This window comes from Podarcis liolepis (assembly GCF_965112155.1).
Source record: "Podarcis liolepis genome assembly, chromosome: 11".
In the NCBI taxonomy this organism is placed as follows: Eukaryota; Metazoa; Chordata; class Lepidosauria; order Squamata; family Lacertidae; genus Podarcis; species Podarcis liolepis.
In genome coordinates this window covers 8111045-8126531 of record NC_139565.1, presented here as the reverse complement: position 1 = coordinate 8126531, position 15487 = coordinate 8111045, and the positions used below count along the sequence as shown (strand labels likewise).

Genomic DNA, 15487 nt, shown 5'->3' with positions numbered 1-15487 from the left:
ATTGTTTAAAAATGAGATTAACTGGGACAGTTATAAAAGCGCTTTAATAGGCCTTCTCCTAGAAGAAGGGCTGAACGTGTTTGTTAGGAAAGTAGTTATGCACAATTTTTCAGCACCAGTGTAGGATCGCTTATATGATCTTGTCATTTTCAAAGCTGTATCTTGATACCATTTTAAATGCCTATTAAGGGGTAGTTTTAATCGCTTATGAAATGCTTTCAAAATGACTACTTGGTTTTAACGATCAATTGCTGCTTCAGAATAAACTCTTTAAAAATTGCTAGCAGCTGTTGAAACGTTTTGTCAGTATCCCCCATGGGTTACAGCCAAGCAAAGAAATGCACTTGATGAGTGGTTGGAATGAATTTACTTAATGTCAGACAAAAATCTCCTCTAGAGCACTCTTACTGAGCTTGTGCTTGTTATGTGTTAGTTGATACTAACTGAAATCGTGTGTGTGCGTGTGTAAATCTCATTGAACTCAATGAGACATTCCCAGATAAATGTGTCTGTAGCATACGTAGTCTGATTCCCCCCCCCCCATTCCATTTCCCCCCACGTAACTTATGAACTGAGTGAGTTCAATGGCAGTTTTCCCCTTATTAATATACTAGCTTCCTTTAAGAAAATTATTAAAGGTGGCAAGCAAACTTTTTTTAAAAATGTAAAACAATGAATAAAAGAACATTAAAATAGCCTTTATGTTTAAAATTACAATTAAGAGATTATGAGCAGTGTAGTCAAATAACTAATTAAAGGAGGAATGCCTAAAGATGTCTGTGGCCCCCCTGCCCCAGCCCTAATGTCTTAGCTGCTCTTCAGAAGACAAGCTCAGTTTGAGCCTTTTGGAAGGATGTGGTTATCTTGCCATCAGCTCAGAAAATTTTCTGTCCACATTTCAAACCCATGGAGCTAATCTCTGGGGTTAGGCAGATTCATATGGGTGGAGATAGTTGGTGCTCTGTTCCCAGGCCACATAGGGCTCTAAAGTTCAAAACCACGGAATCCTATCCAAAACTAATAAAAATGACAGAAAAAACAAACCATAAAACCCTGATACTGTTCCATCTTCACCTGGTACCAGTTTGTTGCTGGGCTCAATTTGAGGTGGTGACTATAGACTTACAGACTCTATTAACTGGAGTTTGAATTGAGTATAGAAACAAATAGGTAGACAGTTCAGATGATGCAGTATTGCAGTTTTATGCTGCAAACTGCTATCTCCTGTCAGCGCTGGGCCAGAGGGATTGTGATCTATTTGAAGTTTTTGCTCTGCCATCAAAGGCAGCCCTAACATAGTGTTACAATGATCGGCTAGAAGTGACTAGGATATGTCTGAGTCTGGTTTCCGAGATAAGGGCACAGCAGCTCCACTAGCCAGATCTGGCAAAAGGCAGCCGTAACCACTTCTGCTATCTGAACATCCTTAAGCAAGGCTTTACCTAAGAGCACTGCCAAGCTGCAAACCAGATTTCTTTTTTTAAGAGGAATGCTTCTCCCAAACCTCTTCCAGGCTGCCAGAACGTCCAGCTAGCAGCACCTCTGCCTTGTCTGGATTAAGCTTCGGTTTGTTCACCTTAATCTACTGCAGAACTCACCAGTTTAGGAACTTCCATTGCATCAAAAGATGGAAATGAAAGCTAGTTTTGATCTGCATATAGATGATCTCTAGCCCAAATACCAGGATGATCTAGCTGTTTCATGTTCATGTTGAGAGACAAGATGAATCAGTGTGACACCCTGTATGCCAAAGGTGATGGGTTGGAGGAGTGATGCCACCTTCTGAAACTATCCTTTAAAGGATTTCTATATACTCTCATTTTGACTCAAGAAAATCACCATTTTAAAGTTCAAATCGGGGGAAATAAATACAGTAAATGGACAAAAGTACAAAGATTCACAAAATGTTTAGGAGTATTCGTCTCCCCAGAAAAAAGTACTGTGTGTGTGTGTGTGTGTGTGTGTGTGTGTGTGTGTGTTTTTACACCTTAGGGATCTTTTTGATTCATACAGAGGGATAGAAACATTTTAATAAACAAAATGATGTTAGTAACAGTTCCTTGTGAACACAGGAAAAACAAAATTGTTGGCTATTGATTGGGCAGCTCTCATACACTGGCTGCATGCAAACATAACAAATTATGGTTTTATCATTATGTGAATGAGCCTCAGGCGCATTCATTTTCCATTCTTTCACCAGCGAAGAAGATTGGAAGCTTCACATTTTACTGTTGTAGCGAAACCTAGGGAAGCTGTCATGAATGTTAACTATGGTTTGCTAAAACAGGCAAACCGGGAAGCATTGTTCATGGAGCTGTCTTGTTTCAATAAACCATAGATAAAAATAACACAGTTAAACTGCAATTGGAAATAGAAGCAGAAGCATGTCATCTCCTTGTGGCCATTTCAGAGAGAGAAGAATACAAGAGCCCGTCATGTGACAATATTGCTAATCGAATGCAGTCTTGCTGTCCACTTCTGTAGCTGGAGGTGGTTGAGGCTGCTCATATGGTCAAAAAAGCACATTGTGTAGCAGTTCGTGAAAAGTACATTATGGAGAGAAATCAGATTTCAAAAAGGCAGCTCATGCTAAGAGTTAACTGACACAATTCTGTGTATTTACAGTGATGAAGCAGCGTGCTTTGCTATCCAGAAAGGCTTACAGGCATCCAGAAGCAACATTAAGTTTTTTAAACATAATGATATGGCTGACCTTGAGCATCTACTCAAAGAGCAGGAGATTGAAGATCAGAAGGTACGGTATTTTTGAAGTCATTGATGTGTTGTAGGGTGTATTCTTAAGCTAACATATTTTGATACCTTCATTGCTCATTATTTATCTTCTAGTCCATTCTGAAAATGAAGCGTTGTGTATCTTTTGAAGTAGGTTTGGCAGCTGTGTTTCATTTATTCAGATAGCCGTGCTTGGTGTCTGCAACTTTCACTTAACTTTTGAAAAATCTACAGATGGAACTGTGAGATATGCAGTTCACCCACTTTTTATTTTTTAAAAAAATAACTCAAAATAACCAGAACCCACACCACCGCAATATCAGTGCAGTGTAAAAAATACTTCCATTTTGTTTCACAACCACACTGTAAGCACCATTTTTGCATTAAAGTAGTATCAAAACAGAGCCATACACATTTCTTTATACATCAACATTTGTGTTAAAGGCTCGGAGTTAACAGCATTAAGCCTTTATCCTGGCTGCAGAGCTTACTGGCTATAAAGAATGCTTAACCACAAAGTATCATATTGTTAAAAATGTGTTTAAGGCCATTGATTTCTGCTGGCATAAGCTCAAGCTTTTCTTCTATACATTCTGTCAACTTTTGATGGCATTTTAATAGTAACCTAAGTGAGATTATCTCATAACAAGCATCTGTTAAGAAGCGTCCATACGAAACTTTCGTTTCTCTACAGAACCCTCGTAAAGCTCGTGTAACCCGGCGCTTTATCGTGGTTGAGGGTTTGTATGTTAACGCTGGAGATATTTGTCCTCTTCCGGAATTGGTGAGTAGGTAGTTTTTGTCAATAAGTATTTTCCCTACCAGTCATTATGTGCTATGTGAAGAATGAACAGAAAAATACTAGACTGTTTAGTGATGTGTGTGTTTGACCTAAACCACTGAGCCTCTTGGGCTTGCTGATCAGAAGGTTGGCGGTGCGAATCTGCACAACAGGGTGAGCTCCTGTTGCTCTGTCCCAGCTCCTGCCTACCTAGCAGTTCGAAAGCATGCCGGTGCGAGTAGATAAATAGGTACCACCGTGGCAGGAAGGTAAACGGCATTTCCGTGTGCTCTGGTTTCCGTCAGTGTTCACTTGAGCCAGAAGCGGTTTAGTCATGCTGGCCACATGACCCAGAAAGCCGCCTGCGGACAAATGCTGGCTCTCTCGGCCTGAAAGTGAGATGAGCACCACAACCCCATAGTTGCCTTTGACTGGACTTAACTGCTCAGGGGTCCTTTACCTTTATCTTAGATAGGGATTGAGGGCTTCACCCCTTATATATGAGGACACTTGGCTGGTGCAAGGGTCAGAAGAATGGGATGCAGCAATTTCGAGGCAGGAGACAATATTCTCACACTGGGAATGAGGCGTGTTATATTGGTGCTGCTGTGTCCTGCCTAAAACTCTAGTTGTGCATTGATAACTTTCCCCTATAACTGGGGAAAGTTTTGTTACAATGCATTTGGGCAATTTCTCAGTAAGAAGGCTTTCTATTTGTTCCTTCAAGGAAGTCTGTTCCTACTCCCAAAGTTTTAAGGGTACTAGTTCTGTATTTTGATATTTCACCGTACACACACCCTCGACTCCCAAAAGTCCAGCTACTCAGTGAGGCACCAGGGCACAGAAAATTATATTCTGTGCATAATCAGGCTAAATATGTTCCATATCTTACAACAATGTCAAGGAATTAAAGTGCATGGAAGTTTTCATTTTTAGAATGAAGTTGACTGAACAACAATCTGATTGAACACTTGACAACTTGTGCATGAATCTGGTTTCTTGTCCTGAGCACTCGATAATATTATGCTTTATTGTGTCACTTGCAATTGAATAAACATGTAGGTGAAATTGAAATACAAATACAAAGTGAGGTTATTTTTGGAAGAAAGTCTTTCCTTCGGAGTGCTGGGAGAACATGGACGAGGAGTTACAGAACATTTTGGAATAAATGTAAGTGCATGCCTTTCTTAAATGACAAGGCCTTTTTGTGCCAAAAGGAAGAAACAACCTTTGATATACTTGTCATGTTTATAGCAGTGGCTTAGCAGCCATTATATGCAAATTCTGTGCATGGCAATCTTGTCTCTTGCATAATCCCTTAAATATTAGCTTTGCAAAGAAAATTTAAATATAGGCGGGATTATTACTAGCAACAAATACGTAAAGCATCTTCAAGTTATCAAAATCATTGTCCTTTTCAAACAACCTACTGTGACTTACCCAGTTTGCAGGTTTTTTTGGTTACTGCTTTGCCTTTTCTGAATTTGTCAAGAATCTGCTTTGGGAACGGACAAATGAATGGGTGAATTTTCTGCTATGAAAGAACATACTTAACACAAAGTATGCATCAGTATACCTGCATGATGCAAATTAACACATAACTTTATATAAATCCTTCAGAACATTTTACAAATTACTGGCTAGGATTCAGGGTGCTACTTGTAGTGTCTTCTACATGTTCAGGAACTGTTTATCCACAAAGAGGTAAAGAGCTCATAAAGTAGAACTTGGAAAGATGCAAGGAGCTAATCTTGGAAGGGAAAAAAATCCTGCTCCCTGTTCATCTTTTGATCCGTTGAGCATTTTTATTCCAGATGAGTTGTGTCATTGTAATCATTATGGAAAATGCATGTAGAAATTTACATTAATATTGACACTTGGGTCAGATGTGTTAACTGAATGTATTCCAGAGTTAAGTTGAGAGCTGCTTCAGATCCACTTTGCTCTTTTAGATGTCAGTGGATAAAACCAGGAAAACTTAAATTGTGGATACAGTGGTACCTTAGTTCCCAAACAGCTTAGTTGCCGAACAAATTGGCTCCCAAACACCGCAAACATGGAAGTGTTTTGGTTTGTGAACGTTTTCAGAAGCCGAACGTCTGACACAGCTTCCACGGACTCCTGAAACGGATTAAGTTCAAGAACCAAGATACCACTGTACTTTGTAGGATACCCACTGGCACCAGAAATTTGCATCGAGTTAATAATTTCTCTTGTATTTTGCTGTCCGTTGTTCTCTAGATGAATTTAAAGAGTTTGTGTCTTTATTAATTATGGGCACGTTTGGGAGGGTTAAATAATTCAGAAAGCCAATCTAACCTTTCTACAGCTATATGGCTGGTTACCAAACATGCTACTTTTATCTAACTCTGGTGTTGCCCTGTTTGTGCAACAGATGGATGACATTGATCTTATAAGTGCAAACATGGAAAACTCCCTGGCTTCTATTGGAGGGTTTTGCTGCGGGCGATCCTTTGTTATTGATCACCAGGTAGGTGCAAAAACCAGAAATGCATGATATGTTGTATGTTTTGGAGTTCCAGTAGAATACTATGACCAAGGCAGGTATTGGACAGAGTGGAGTCACACTTGGCCAGTCTGGCAGATGTTGGTAGGCTGGTGGGAGCATCTCCTCTTCATGTTGTCAGTTGGGAATAACACCATCTTGTTCATCTTCCAATATTATATATGCTATCAAATGCCAACACTGCCCTTCAGCTCTCTATATTGGACATACAGGACAAACTTTATGCCAAAGGCTAAATGGGCATAAATTTGACACCAGAAATCATAAAACAGAGAAACCAGTAGGTGAACACTTCAATCTCCCAGGACATTGTATACAAGATCTTAAAGTAGCTGTCTTATTGGAAAAGAATTTTAGAAATACACTTGAAAGAGAAGTTGCTGAATTACAACTCATTACCAAACTAAAACTATGGAGAGACCTGGTCTGAATAGATACTGGATTCATGTCCCATTATATACACTAAAGCTAGTTTTGGTCATCTATCCCTTTAAAAATCCCTTGCCCTTCCCTGTGGAACCAACTGCCATAACAGTCATCAACAGTTATAAGGCTGAAGTGGCCTTCAGAGTATCTGACAAAGTGTGTATTATACACGAAAGCTCATACCTTGAAAGCTTATATTTAGTTGATTTTTAAGGTGCCACTGGAATTACTAAAAGATTTTTTCATCTTTCATCTTGTTATTTAATATGACCATCCAAGGGAGCCGCAGCAAACAAGGAGCATCAGCAGCTATTGCTGCGGAGTGGGGCAACAGTTTCACTGGATGCAGCTGAATTGGTGCCCAGTATACATAAAGCTGTATGCCGGCTTCCTCAGCCAGTAAAGTGAGATGAGCGTCACAACGCCAGAGTCGTCCACGACTAGACCTAATGGTCAGGCGTCCCTTTACCTTTACCTATATGATATCAAGCGACAGAATAATTTGGCTACAAGGAAATTTCATCCACAGTATGATTGTTTTCCACCTAGTCACTTTGGCACCCTCTTTGCAAAATTTAACAATTCCAAAATACAGATGAGCTTTCACTTTTGCAAGATTGAATATACTGCCTTCGGCTGTACTTGAGGGTCAATTTTGAAAAATCCTGCTGGGGAAACAATTATGTCCTTGTGGAGAGGGCAGTATTGAGTCAGTGGCTCATGTGCTTCTGTCTTGCACTCATTATATAAAGATTTGAGGAGTGAGGTTATTACCCCTCTATTATTGTCCATGTTGGGTCGCTCAACCATTGCTACTGTGTCCTTTCTTTTAGCAGATCAAGATGATCAGGTGACAGCAAAAACTGCAATGTTTTTAGTGGGAGCAATAAGATTAAGATCTATTCTTTGATTATTGATGTAAACCTCAAAAATGTATTTTGTATAGTTAAGTTTTTACCTCTTATCTTCAGTACAGTTTATTTTATTGCTATGCTTAGTGGTTGATGCAGATAAAGATACTTCTGATTCTGAGAGCCAGTTAACTTGCTCCACTTCTGAACTGATGGCCTCTTGATCACAGAGTCATCAAGGCAGCAGGTGGCTAAGAGCACCTTCCCGAGTTGAAGTCTTGCATGTTGATAGTGACAGTAGAATCCAGGCTGTCTGCTCACAGTACTACTATTACTGCTTTCAAACTTAAGAATGATAACTTGGTAAGATGGATGTTGGTCCACTGTGCTGTGTTGCCCACATGTCACTGTTGGAAATAATTTCAGATTAGGTCTTTGGAACAAGGGCAAATTAAGCATCCAGATAAATTCCAACTTGTTTACCAATGAATTATCTATATAAAGTGTGGTCACTCCATGCTGCTTTTTCTTTCCAGAGATTATCTGGTCAGGGGTACTGCTTTTCAGCCTCTCTGCCTCCTCTCCTAGCTGCTGCCGCCATTGAGGGCCTCAATATCATGGAAGAAAACCCAGGTATCTTTTTTAAAAAAGCAGAAAACTGTTTAGCATAAACTCCCAGACTTGTGGGATGGGTTTGACTTCCTGTTCTTATGAGAGATTGCTCATAGGTTCACTGTAGGAGTTGCAGTTCACATTTTGGTATGCTTGATAGTTGACTCAGCCCTTCTTCCTTTTTAATGATGCCTAGGTTATCTGGAGGATAGTTGTGCTATATCACCTAGTACATAGTGCAGTAGGAAAGTTTGTAGTTTTTTGAGAGTGGTGAAATCCCAAGAAATCTCCTAAGAAATCTCACCAGGCTCGTTGAATGGGCCACAAATGATATAAGTGATTTGTTCCATTAGAAGTGATGTAAGCAAAGGATGAGGGAACTCCTTCAGATCCATGATCGTGGTGTTTCCTCTTTCTCTTCTGTTGATGCCATGAGTTTTTATTTTTTTGAATAGAGAGATACACATATAAATATAGAAGAAAAATAAATGGCAATAGCAATGGCTACCAGGAAAGAGAGTCTTCTCTCTAGTCGAGAAGTCACTCGGAATGTGCCAGAAAAAGGCAAATTCAGCGTTGGAAATCCTTGCGAAGGGAATTGAAAACAGCTAGTAGCATAATGGCATCATGTAAATCTCAGAATGGCCATATCTCTTACATTGTGCACAATTCCAGTTGTACTGGATTACAGTTGGAAAAGGTGTAGGAAAAATGCCAGCAGAAATACTTAGGTGGCAAGGGGTTAGAGCACCTCTCAGCCTTGCCTCCTCCACTAGCTTATGTTGTTCTCCCTCCAGGAAAGAGAATTTCTCCTTTAGAGGTCTGAACTATTTTGCCACCATCCTTCACTTCTGTTTACCCAGAAGTTGAGATAAGAGAAAGCCTTTTTGCTCTCTATCAGTTCTCCAGCTCTGCCTTTGAGAGAAGTTCATTCATTCATGAGCTTGACTTAAAAGAGGCAAAAATGCCCCACTGTTGACCATGTGGTCTTCTTCTGTTCTACGGTGCCTGTTGTCTGTTCCCCGTGGTCTAAGGTAGCCCCATGTTTGTGTCGCTAAGCATTTATTTTCTATGTATAATTCCCTGTAACCTCTTGAGTGGTAGAAGCACAGATTTGTAGAAATGGCAACTCCAGCACAAGACTTAAAAAGCTGTTTATATTTATCCTGCTCAGTTTTAGATACCCCAACTTAAAACTGTTTTGTCTAGGCATTTTTCAGATTTTACGACAAAAATGCAAGCGAATACACCAGGCTTTACAAGGGTAAGTGAATGCTTTGCCTTCTTACTTTGAACTCCACGTTGAATGGAAAATGCCTCCTAAAAAAGCCATAGTTTTCCAAACCTCCTATACCATATTATCCAGGAGCAATCCCTAGTGAGTGGAATAGGGCTTGCTTCTGAATAGGCATATAGAGGATTGTGTAAGATTGCCCCTCCTAGTGGGGTCTCCTCCCCACCCATCTCTGTTGAAGTTTGAGCTACTTTAGAAAATCCGGCTTCTGCGTTTGACTGCAGTTACAGTTAAAGCAGGGAACAATTTCTTGAAATACAATATGGGCAGTTTAGTCGTAATTTATCTTCAGTTTAAAATTCTTCTCTGTGGCATTTCAATATCAGACATGCGTTTAAAAGATCATACTCCCTCCAATAGTGCTATATGAAATTTTATAGCTGGGGTAAATAAACATGTCATGTGTAAAATAGCCTTTGTTCCTAGGCACTCCTAGCTATTTTACTTGCACATTGAATTATTAGCAGGGAATACAGTCTTTGATTGATACCAAAGATGTAGTCCGTGTCTGTAAATATGGTCATAATTAAGATGTAGCTGGCCAGCAGCATTGCAGAAAATAGATACTTGTGGGAGACCCTGTTCCCAAGACTTTGCTCTGGGCTCACTTTGGAGCACTCCCAAGTATTAATGCAGGAATATTTGCAAAGACTAGCATCAAGATTTTGGATGCTTCAGGTTTGAGCCTCTTGTGCAAAATTAATTTCTGCGCATTTCACTTTAGTTAGCGCAAGAGGTTGTGAATTAATATATCCAAGTTTAGATGAGTCTCTCTGAATTCACTGATGTGTTGAACGTCTTCAACACATCAGTGTTTAGCACATCTTTCAAATCACAAAAGAGCCTTGGCCCTAGGCATTTGCACGATATCTGTTCCCTTTTTTTAAGGCGACGCTGCAATTCTCTTTTCTGTAGTCAGGTGCATCTCACATACTATCCTTAGCTTTTCCCTATAAATTATCACCTCATACATTTACCACATCTTCTGTAGCACAAGTTTTCATTAGGCATACATTTCATTGTCCCAAATTCCCCATCCTCTGCCTATGTAAAATATCCTTCAGAATAGGGTTGCCATACCAGCAAAGCCAGACTCTCTTCTCTTAACACAAACATTAACTGACCTTTTGTCTGGAAGAGCTTTGTCTGACACTTTGCTTATTGTTCTTCTCTAGCTTGATGCGTACTTGAGTCAGATGTTGGTTTATTTTAAGTAAGTGGCAAAAGGAACTTGGATATCAACTTGGGACTTCTAAAACAGCCTCTAGAAATGTACAGGACATTTATGACAAAGTGCGGTTGGGGAGAAATCTGCAAATGTCAAAGCTTTAAATTGGCTGGCATTCAAAGGCGGTTTCTCTTATTAAACCACCTTTTCCTTTTGTAGCAGTTAGTTGCCTTCATTTCTGAAACGTGCTAATGGTCCATTTTATAACTTAAACTGAATTTGACGTGAAACATTGGTATTGGAACCTGAGCTTTTTAAGTTCTTCATAAATGATCTAAAGTTATTTTGTAAGTCTTCAGCATGCAAGCCTCTCACATGGTTCCATAAAAATCTGCCTCGTAAACTGTATGTTGCATTCATGATTTTGCTTGTGACTAGATGATTGCTTGCTTTATGAAATTAATCTCCAAACACTGCTTCTTTCTCTCTCTCGTGTTATTGATTTCCTTCCAGTAAATAGCCTTCCATTAGATTTCAGGCTCTTAACAAGATGCTTTCCAGCAATTTTAATGTGGAATAATTGAAAATTGAGATGTTTCTAGACATTAAATTCTAAATTAAATTGAGCAAAACTCTTAATTTGTTTTTGCATATCTTTGTCCTATTGACAGCATTGTCCACTTGCCCAGTGAAAAACTCGTGGCTGGCAGGGCTTTTATGCTGACCTAGTTAGAGGAAAATATATTCTTCCACAGTTCAGGGAAGTGCCTCACCTCTTAATTTAGAAGTGCAGTTTAGGCAGATTCTACTGGCACTCTTACAGGAGTCGAAACTGCCTCCCCAAGTCGAATGTGTCATCTCTGTTTCTAGATTTGATCAAGTCAGTGTTGTCTCTGCTTTGTTCCTCCTAGACACTCTTTGGCACGCTAGAGTCTAGCTGTTTAGCATCTAAAACAAGTACCCATGTAGCTGTGGGATGGGAAGTTGCTGAAAGAAAATGGTAGAATTGACATGGCCGTTTCCAGATGTTTTGTCATCCACACTCCAGGTTATGCAGAACTAGACGATACTGTAGAAATTGGCTGATCCAGTGCTGATAAGCTGTTCTTGCTGTGGTTAAACGTTTGATTCTGTCCATGTAGGAAAGTAGTTCCATTCCTCAAATTATTTTATTTGGATACTGGTCCTATCACATCCAGAGGCCAAGAAAAGTAATTGAAGGTTTGGGAGATGGGAAGTTTGCCTGCTCTCTGCTTGTGATCCATCATGGGTTGGTATAGGGATGGATGGATCGAAGGAAGGAAGGAAGGAAGGAAGGAAGGAAGGAAGGAAGGAAGGAGTTCCATTGGATGGGGCAGCCTTCCTGACTTGACCATGTGGTTGGCTGTTTCAGTCATGCAATCCTACAGGAAAGCAAAGAATGCATTCCGTTCAGTTCACTATTGTTACAAAGCGACTGCTAATTCACATTGCCAGTTTTTCTTTCATTTGATTGCTGACCATATCAGCGTGTTGACCTTTTTTTTTTTTAGGATTCCTGGTCTGCGTGTAGTGGGGCAATCCATTTCTCCAGCATTACACCTCCGCTTAGAAGAAAGCACTGGATCTCGAGAGAGTGATGCAAGGCTACTGAAGGAAATTGTTGATTATGTAAGAGTCCTTTTTTACAGTCCTCAAAGCCTAACAATGAGAAGAACGGTGTTCTGTATTGAAGTCTCTGTTGCACTTCCTTCTAGAATTCCTCCATGTGCTGGGTTGCAAGGTTACATTTGAAAAGTAGGGTTGCCATACACCTGGAATTTCCTGGGCATAGCTGGGATTCGGCCGTTGAAAACGGTGTCCGGGCAGAGATCGCTTTAACGTCTGGGAAAATCCGGGTGTATGGCAGCCCATACGAAGAAGTGTAGATTTAGGCAGATTCCCTTAAAAATAACTCCAGAACTGTTTTTTGTAAAAAGAGAAAAGGAAAGTTCAACAACTTTGGCCGAAAAGGATTTTCACACTTTGAAATATGGCAACCCTAAGATTGCTACAGCAATCATCTGGGATTAGTCCCTTTTTGAAATAAGGCATATGAAAGGCAGCATTGTACCCGCTATGGGAGATGGGTGTTGAGGGCAAGATAGCATTGGACGAATGTCTCTAAATTCCCTGGCTCTTGAGCCGTGTGCTCCCACAATGACAGGCGACTCCCAGTCGGTTGCCCAGGAACATACGAAGATAAGGAAATGTCTCTTACCGTCTGCTTTTTATTCAGTATTTACAAAGAGAGGCTGTAGAACCCAGCCTCTTGGATAATGGCATTGCCCAGAGTGAATCTCCACACACACACACACACCCGTCTCCTTCACTTCTTCATCACTTTTACGGGTGCTGCTACATGCCGTCTGTCTTTGCTCTCCTACTTTTAAGGCTTGCCGGGTTCTGGGATGGGGGAGCAGACACAATTTCTGGCATCTAGACACACGCAAACACGATTTCTGGCACCGTGGTAGCGAGTCACCATGCTGCACCAGTTTAGCATAGTTCGGGGGGACTCTCCGAGCGGGCAGCTCAGTTTGGGGGCGGCTTGTGGGCCAATTAAACTGCCCCCGTAGAGCAAGGAGCAGTCGTGGTGATGGCTAGAAGAGAGAGAACAGTATTACAAACCAGGACTAAAAATGTATTTAGCTCCTTGTGGCAGGGTATCACATGTTACTTAACAGTCTGATAACACATGAGCATGGCACCTGATGTTCCTGTTTCTCTCCTCAGTGTATGAACAGAGGTATTGCATTAACCCAGGCTCGCTATTTGGAGAAAGAAGAGAAATTTCTCCCACCACCCAGGTTCGTAGATACTTGCTCACCTTGCTATTAAAACAAAACTGTGTTCTTCTGACGGCAGGCAGAATGGGTGGGTTGAGAAGCATGCCGTAGCTTGTGTTGGAACCTCTGGATTTTCAAGGTCGCTGTTGTTTTATAAGTCATGGACTCGTCTATTGAACAGGCAGACTGTCCTAAACGGCTTGCTCATCTATACCTAAATAGGGTTCAGGGCAGGAATATGTGTGAGGTTTTTTTTAAGAATAGCTAATAAAATGCTGTCTGACGGTTACTTGAGATCAGGCATGAGGAGGGAGAATAAGGTCACTTACATTCTGTTGTCACTAGAAACAACTGGTGACTCGAGGCCCAGCCAGATGGGTGGGATATAAGTAATAAATTATTATTATTATTATTATTAACATCATCGTTATCTCACTGTACCTTTTCTAGCTACTGAACTATACCAGTCACCAAATCTAGACTTCATAATCCTTATTACTGAATTGACAGGGGAAGCTATCACTACTGTTATGTGAAGCAAAAAAAATATTGATGGGCAAAGGAAAGTATTAGGAGACTGAGTACATATGCAGCTGTCTTATTGTTTCCTGCTTGGCAGGGGGTTGGACTCGATGGCCCTTGTGGTCTCTTCCAACTCTATGATTCTATTCTATGATTTACTAAGTCAGGCCACTGATCTGTCTAAGCCAGTAATGTCTTCTCTGACTGGCAACAGCGTTCCGGAGCTTAAAGGGTCTGGTTTGTGCTGTAAGGTTGCACACATTTTGCCGCGCAACAAAGTCTTTGACTGACTACCCTGTTTTTGCCCCTGACAGCATCCGAGTCGTAGTGACAGTAGAACAGACAGAACCGGAACTGGACAAAGCTGCCTCGCTTATCAGGGAAGCTGCCGAGTCAGTGCTGAATTGAGGTCTTCGTTCTTCACCCAACACTGGGAATACCGGTTTTCCTACTGTATGGCGGATTGGCTTGTGCTCCCAAGGTTCAAGCTCGTTGACTTTCTCTTCTGACGGAGTGGAAAGCTCAACTTCCACCGAGTCATTCCAGAACAACAACAAAAAGTCACAAATATGGGAATGTGAAACTCTGCTCACTGTATAAGTACTGTTTCGATTGGAGATCATTGTTATCACTGGCATTTTACATGAGTTTCACCTCTGTTCTTAAAGGGCCTTATTCCTTTCCCTAGCGCTCTAAATGTGTAAAAGAAGCCAAGCTATTTTTGAGAGTTTTGTGTTTAACGCTAATGAACATGAAAATGGTGAGAAAACTTACACGATATTCTTCATTTAACCTCTCTTATTTTAAATAACATTCCCCCAAACAGGTTCCTATTACTGTCAGACCAGATAGTTAAACGGTATTATGGAATTATGCTTTTGAATAATGTACTTAAGTAGCTTTTATTACACTGGGTATGTGGGAATTTTGTACACTTTTTTTTAAAGATCTTTTGGTTTTTGAAATTCCCAGAAGGAGCTGTTTTTCTAACTATTTGTCCGGTTTCCATTAAATGTCTTATCTCATTCCAGTTCCTTTATTCTATACAAGTTGACCTTTCCTGTGATTTTACCACGCATTTAACTTTTATGCCGGTGATCGCCAGTGCTGTGCACACATTGGAGCTCTCAGTTAAATTTCAGTCTCAATCTCCATTGGATTGAGTTCAGCATTGTACAGTACAATCTGTATGCACTCACAGATGAAATGCTGGTAGAATTTCTTCCGCCAAGCAAACAAAACAAATATCGATCTCTTACCATAATCTGGTGGATGCATAAATTAAAGGGAAAACTAATTCACTCATGATGTTTATTGTCCATGTTTACTCATGAATACCTTTAAAAACCATGAATAAATTAGAAATACTTAACATTTAGTTGCATGGGCACATATCCCTACTGTAATCAGGAAGTTCCAATTTCTCTTTCTCTTTCTCTTTCTCTTTCTCTCAATTACTTGCTTGAGACCACCACTCAGGTCTCTGCTAAAGATGTGCAGAAAAGGGACTTGTCATTGATACCGTAGAAGTTTCAGTATGCCACCTAGATTCAGGAGGACCTCTTTCACCCTTCAATGAATTTGCCATGATAAGTGTTTCAGATTTCTGGTGAATACTATTTTTTAAAGACTTTCTTTTACGTCTGGGTTGTTCTACACTCCTGTGCCTTTTTTGGTTGCTGCTACATATTCCAGCGCTCTATTTGACACATAATTTTTTTAAAAAATAAAAGCATATATTTGATCCTGTTTTTCTCCTTCTTTCT

At 40.3% G+C, this 15487-nt stretch overlaps 1 protein-coding gene and 1 long non-coding RNA gene across 4 annotated transcripts in view; one reads left to right on the top strand and one right to left on the bottom strand.

The window, feature by feature from the left end:
• SPTLC1 (serine palmitoyltransferase long chain base subunit 1) overlaps positions 1-15465 on the top strand; it is a 77092-nt gene extending 61627 nt beyond the window's left edge. For all 3 annotated transcript variants that reach the window (XR_014516944.1, XM_083464954.1, XM_083464953.1), the window contains 9 exons: positions 2626-2755; positions 3428-3517; positions 4577-4684; positions 5910-6005; positions 7855-7951; positions 9140-9194; positions 11925-12042; positions 13147-13220; positions 14036-15465. Coding sequence is in view for 2 of the 3 variants with exons in the window: in XM_083464954.1 (XP_083321080.1) it covers positions 2626-2755; positions 3428-3517; positions 4577-4684; positions 5910-6005; positions 7855-7951; positions 9140-9194; positions 11925-12042; positions 13147-13220; positions 14036-14129 (862 nt within the window). In the remaining variant the exon portion in view is untranslated. The remainder of the gene's footprint in view (positions 1-2625; positions 2756-3427; positions 3518-4576; positions 4685-5909; positions 6006-7854; positions 7952-9139; positions 9195-11924; positions 12043-13146; positions 13221-14035) is intronic.
• The window catches only part of LOC310688541, a 163305-nt gene that overhangs the window by 45831 nt on the left and 101987 nt on the right, over positions 1-15487 (bottom strand). The gene's annotated exons all lie outside the window — the stretch shown is intronic.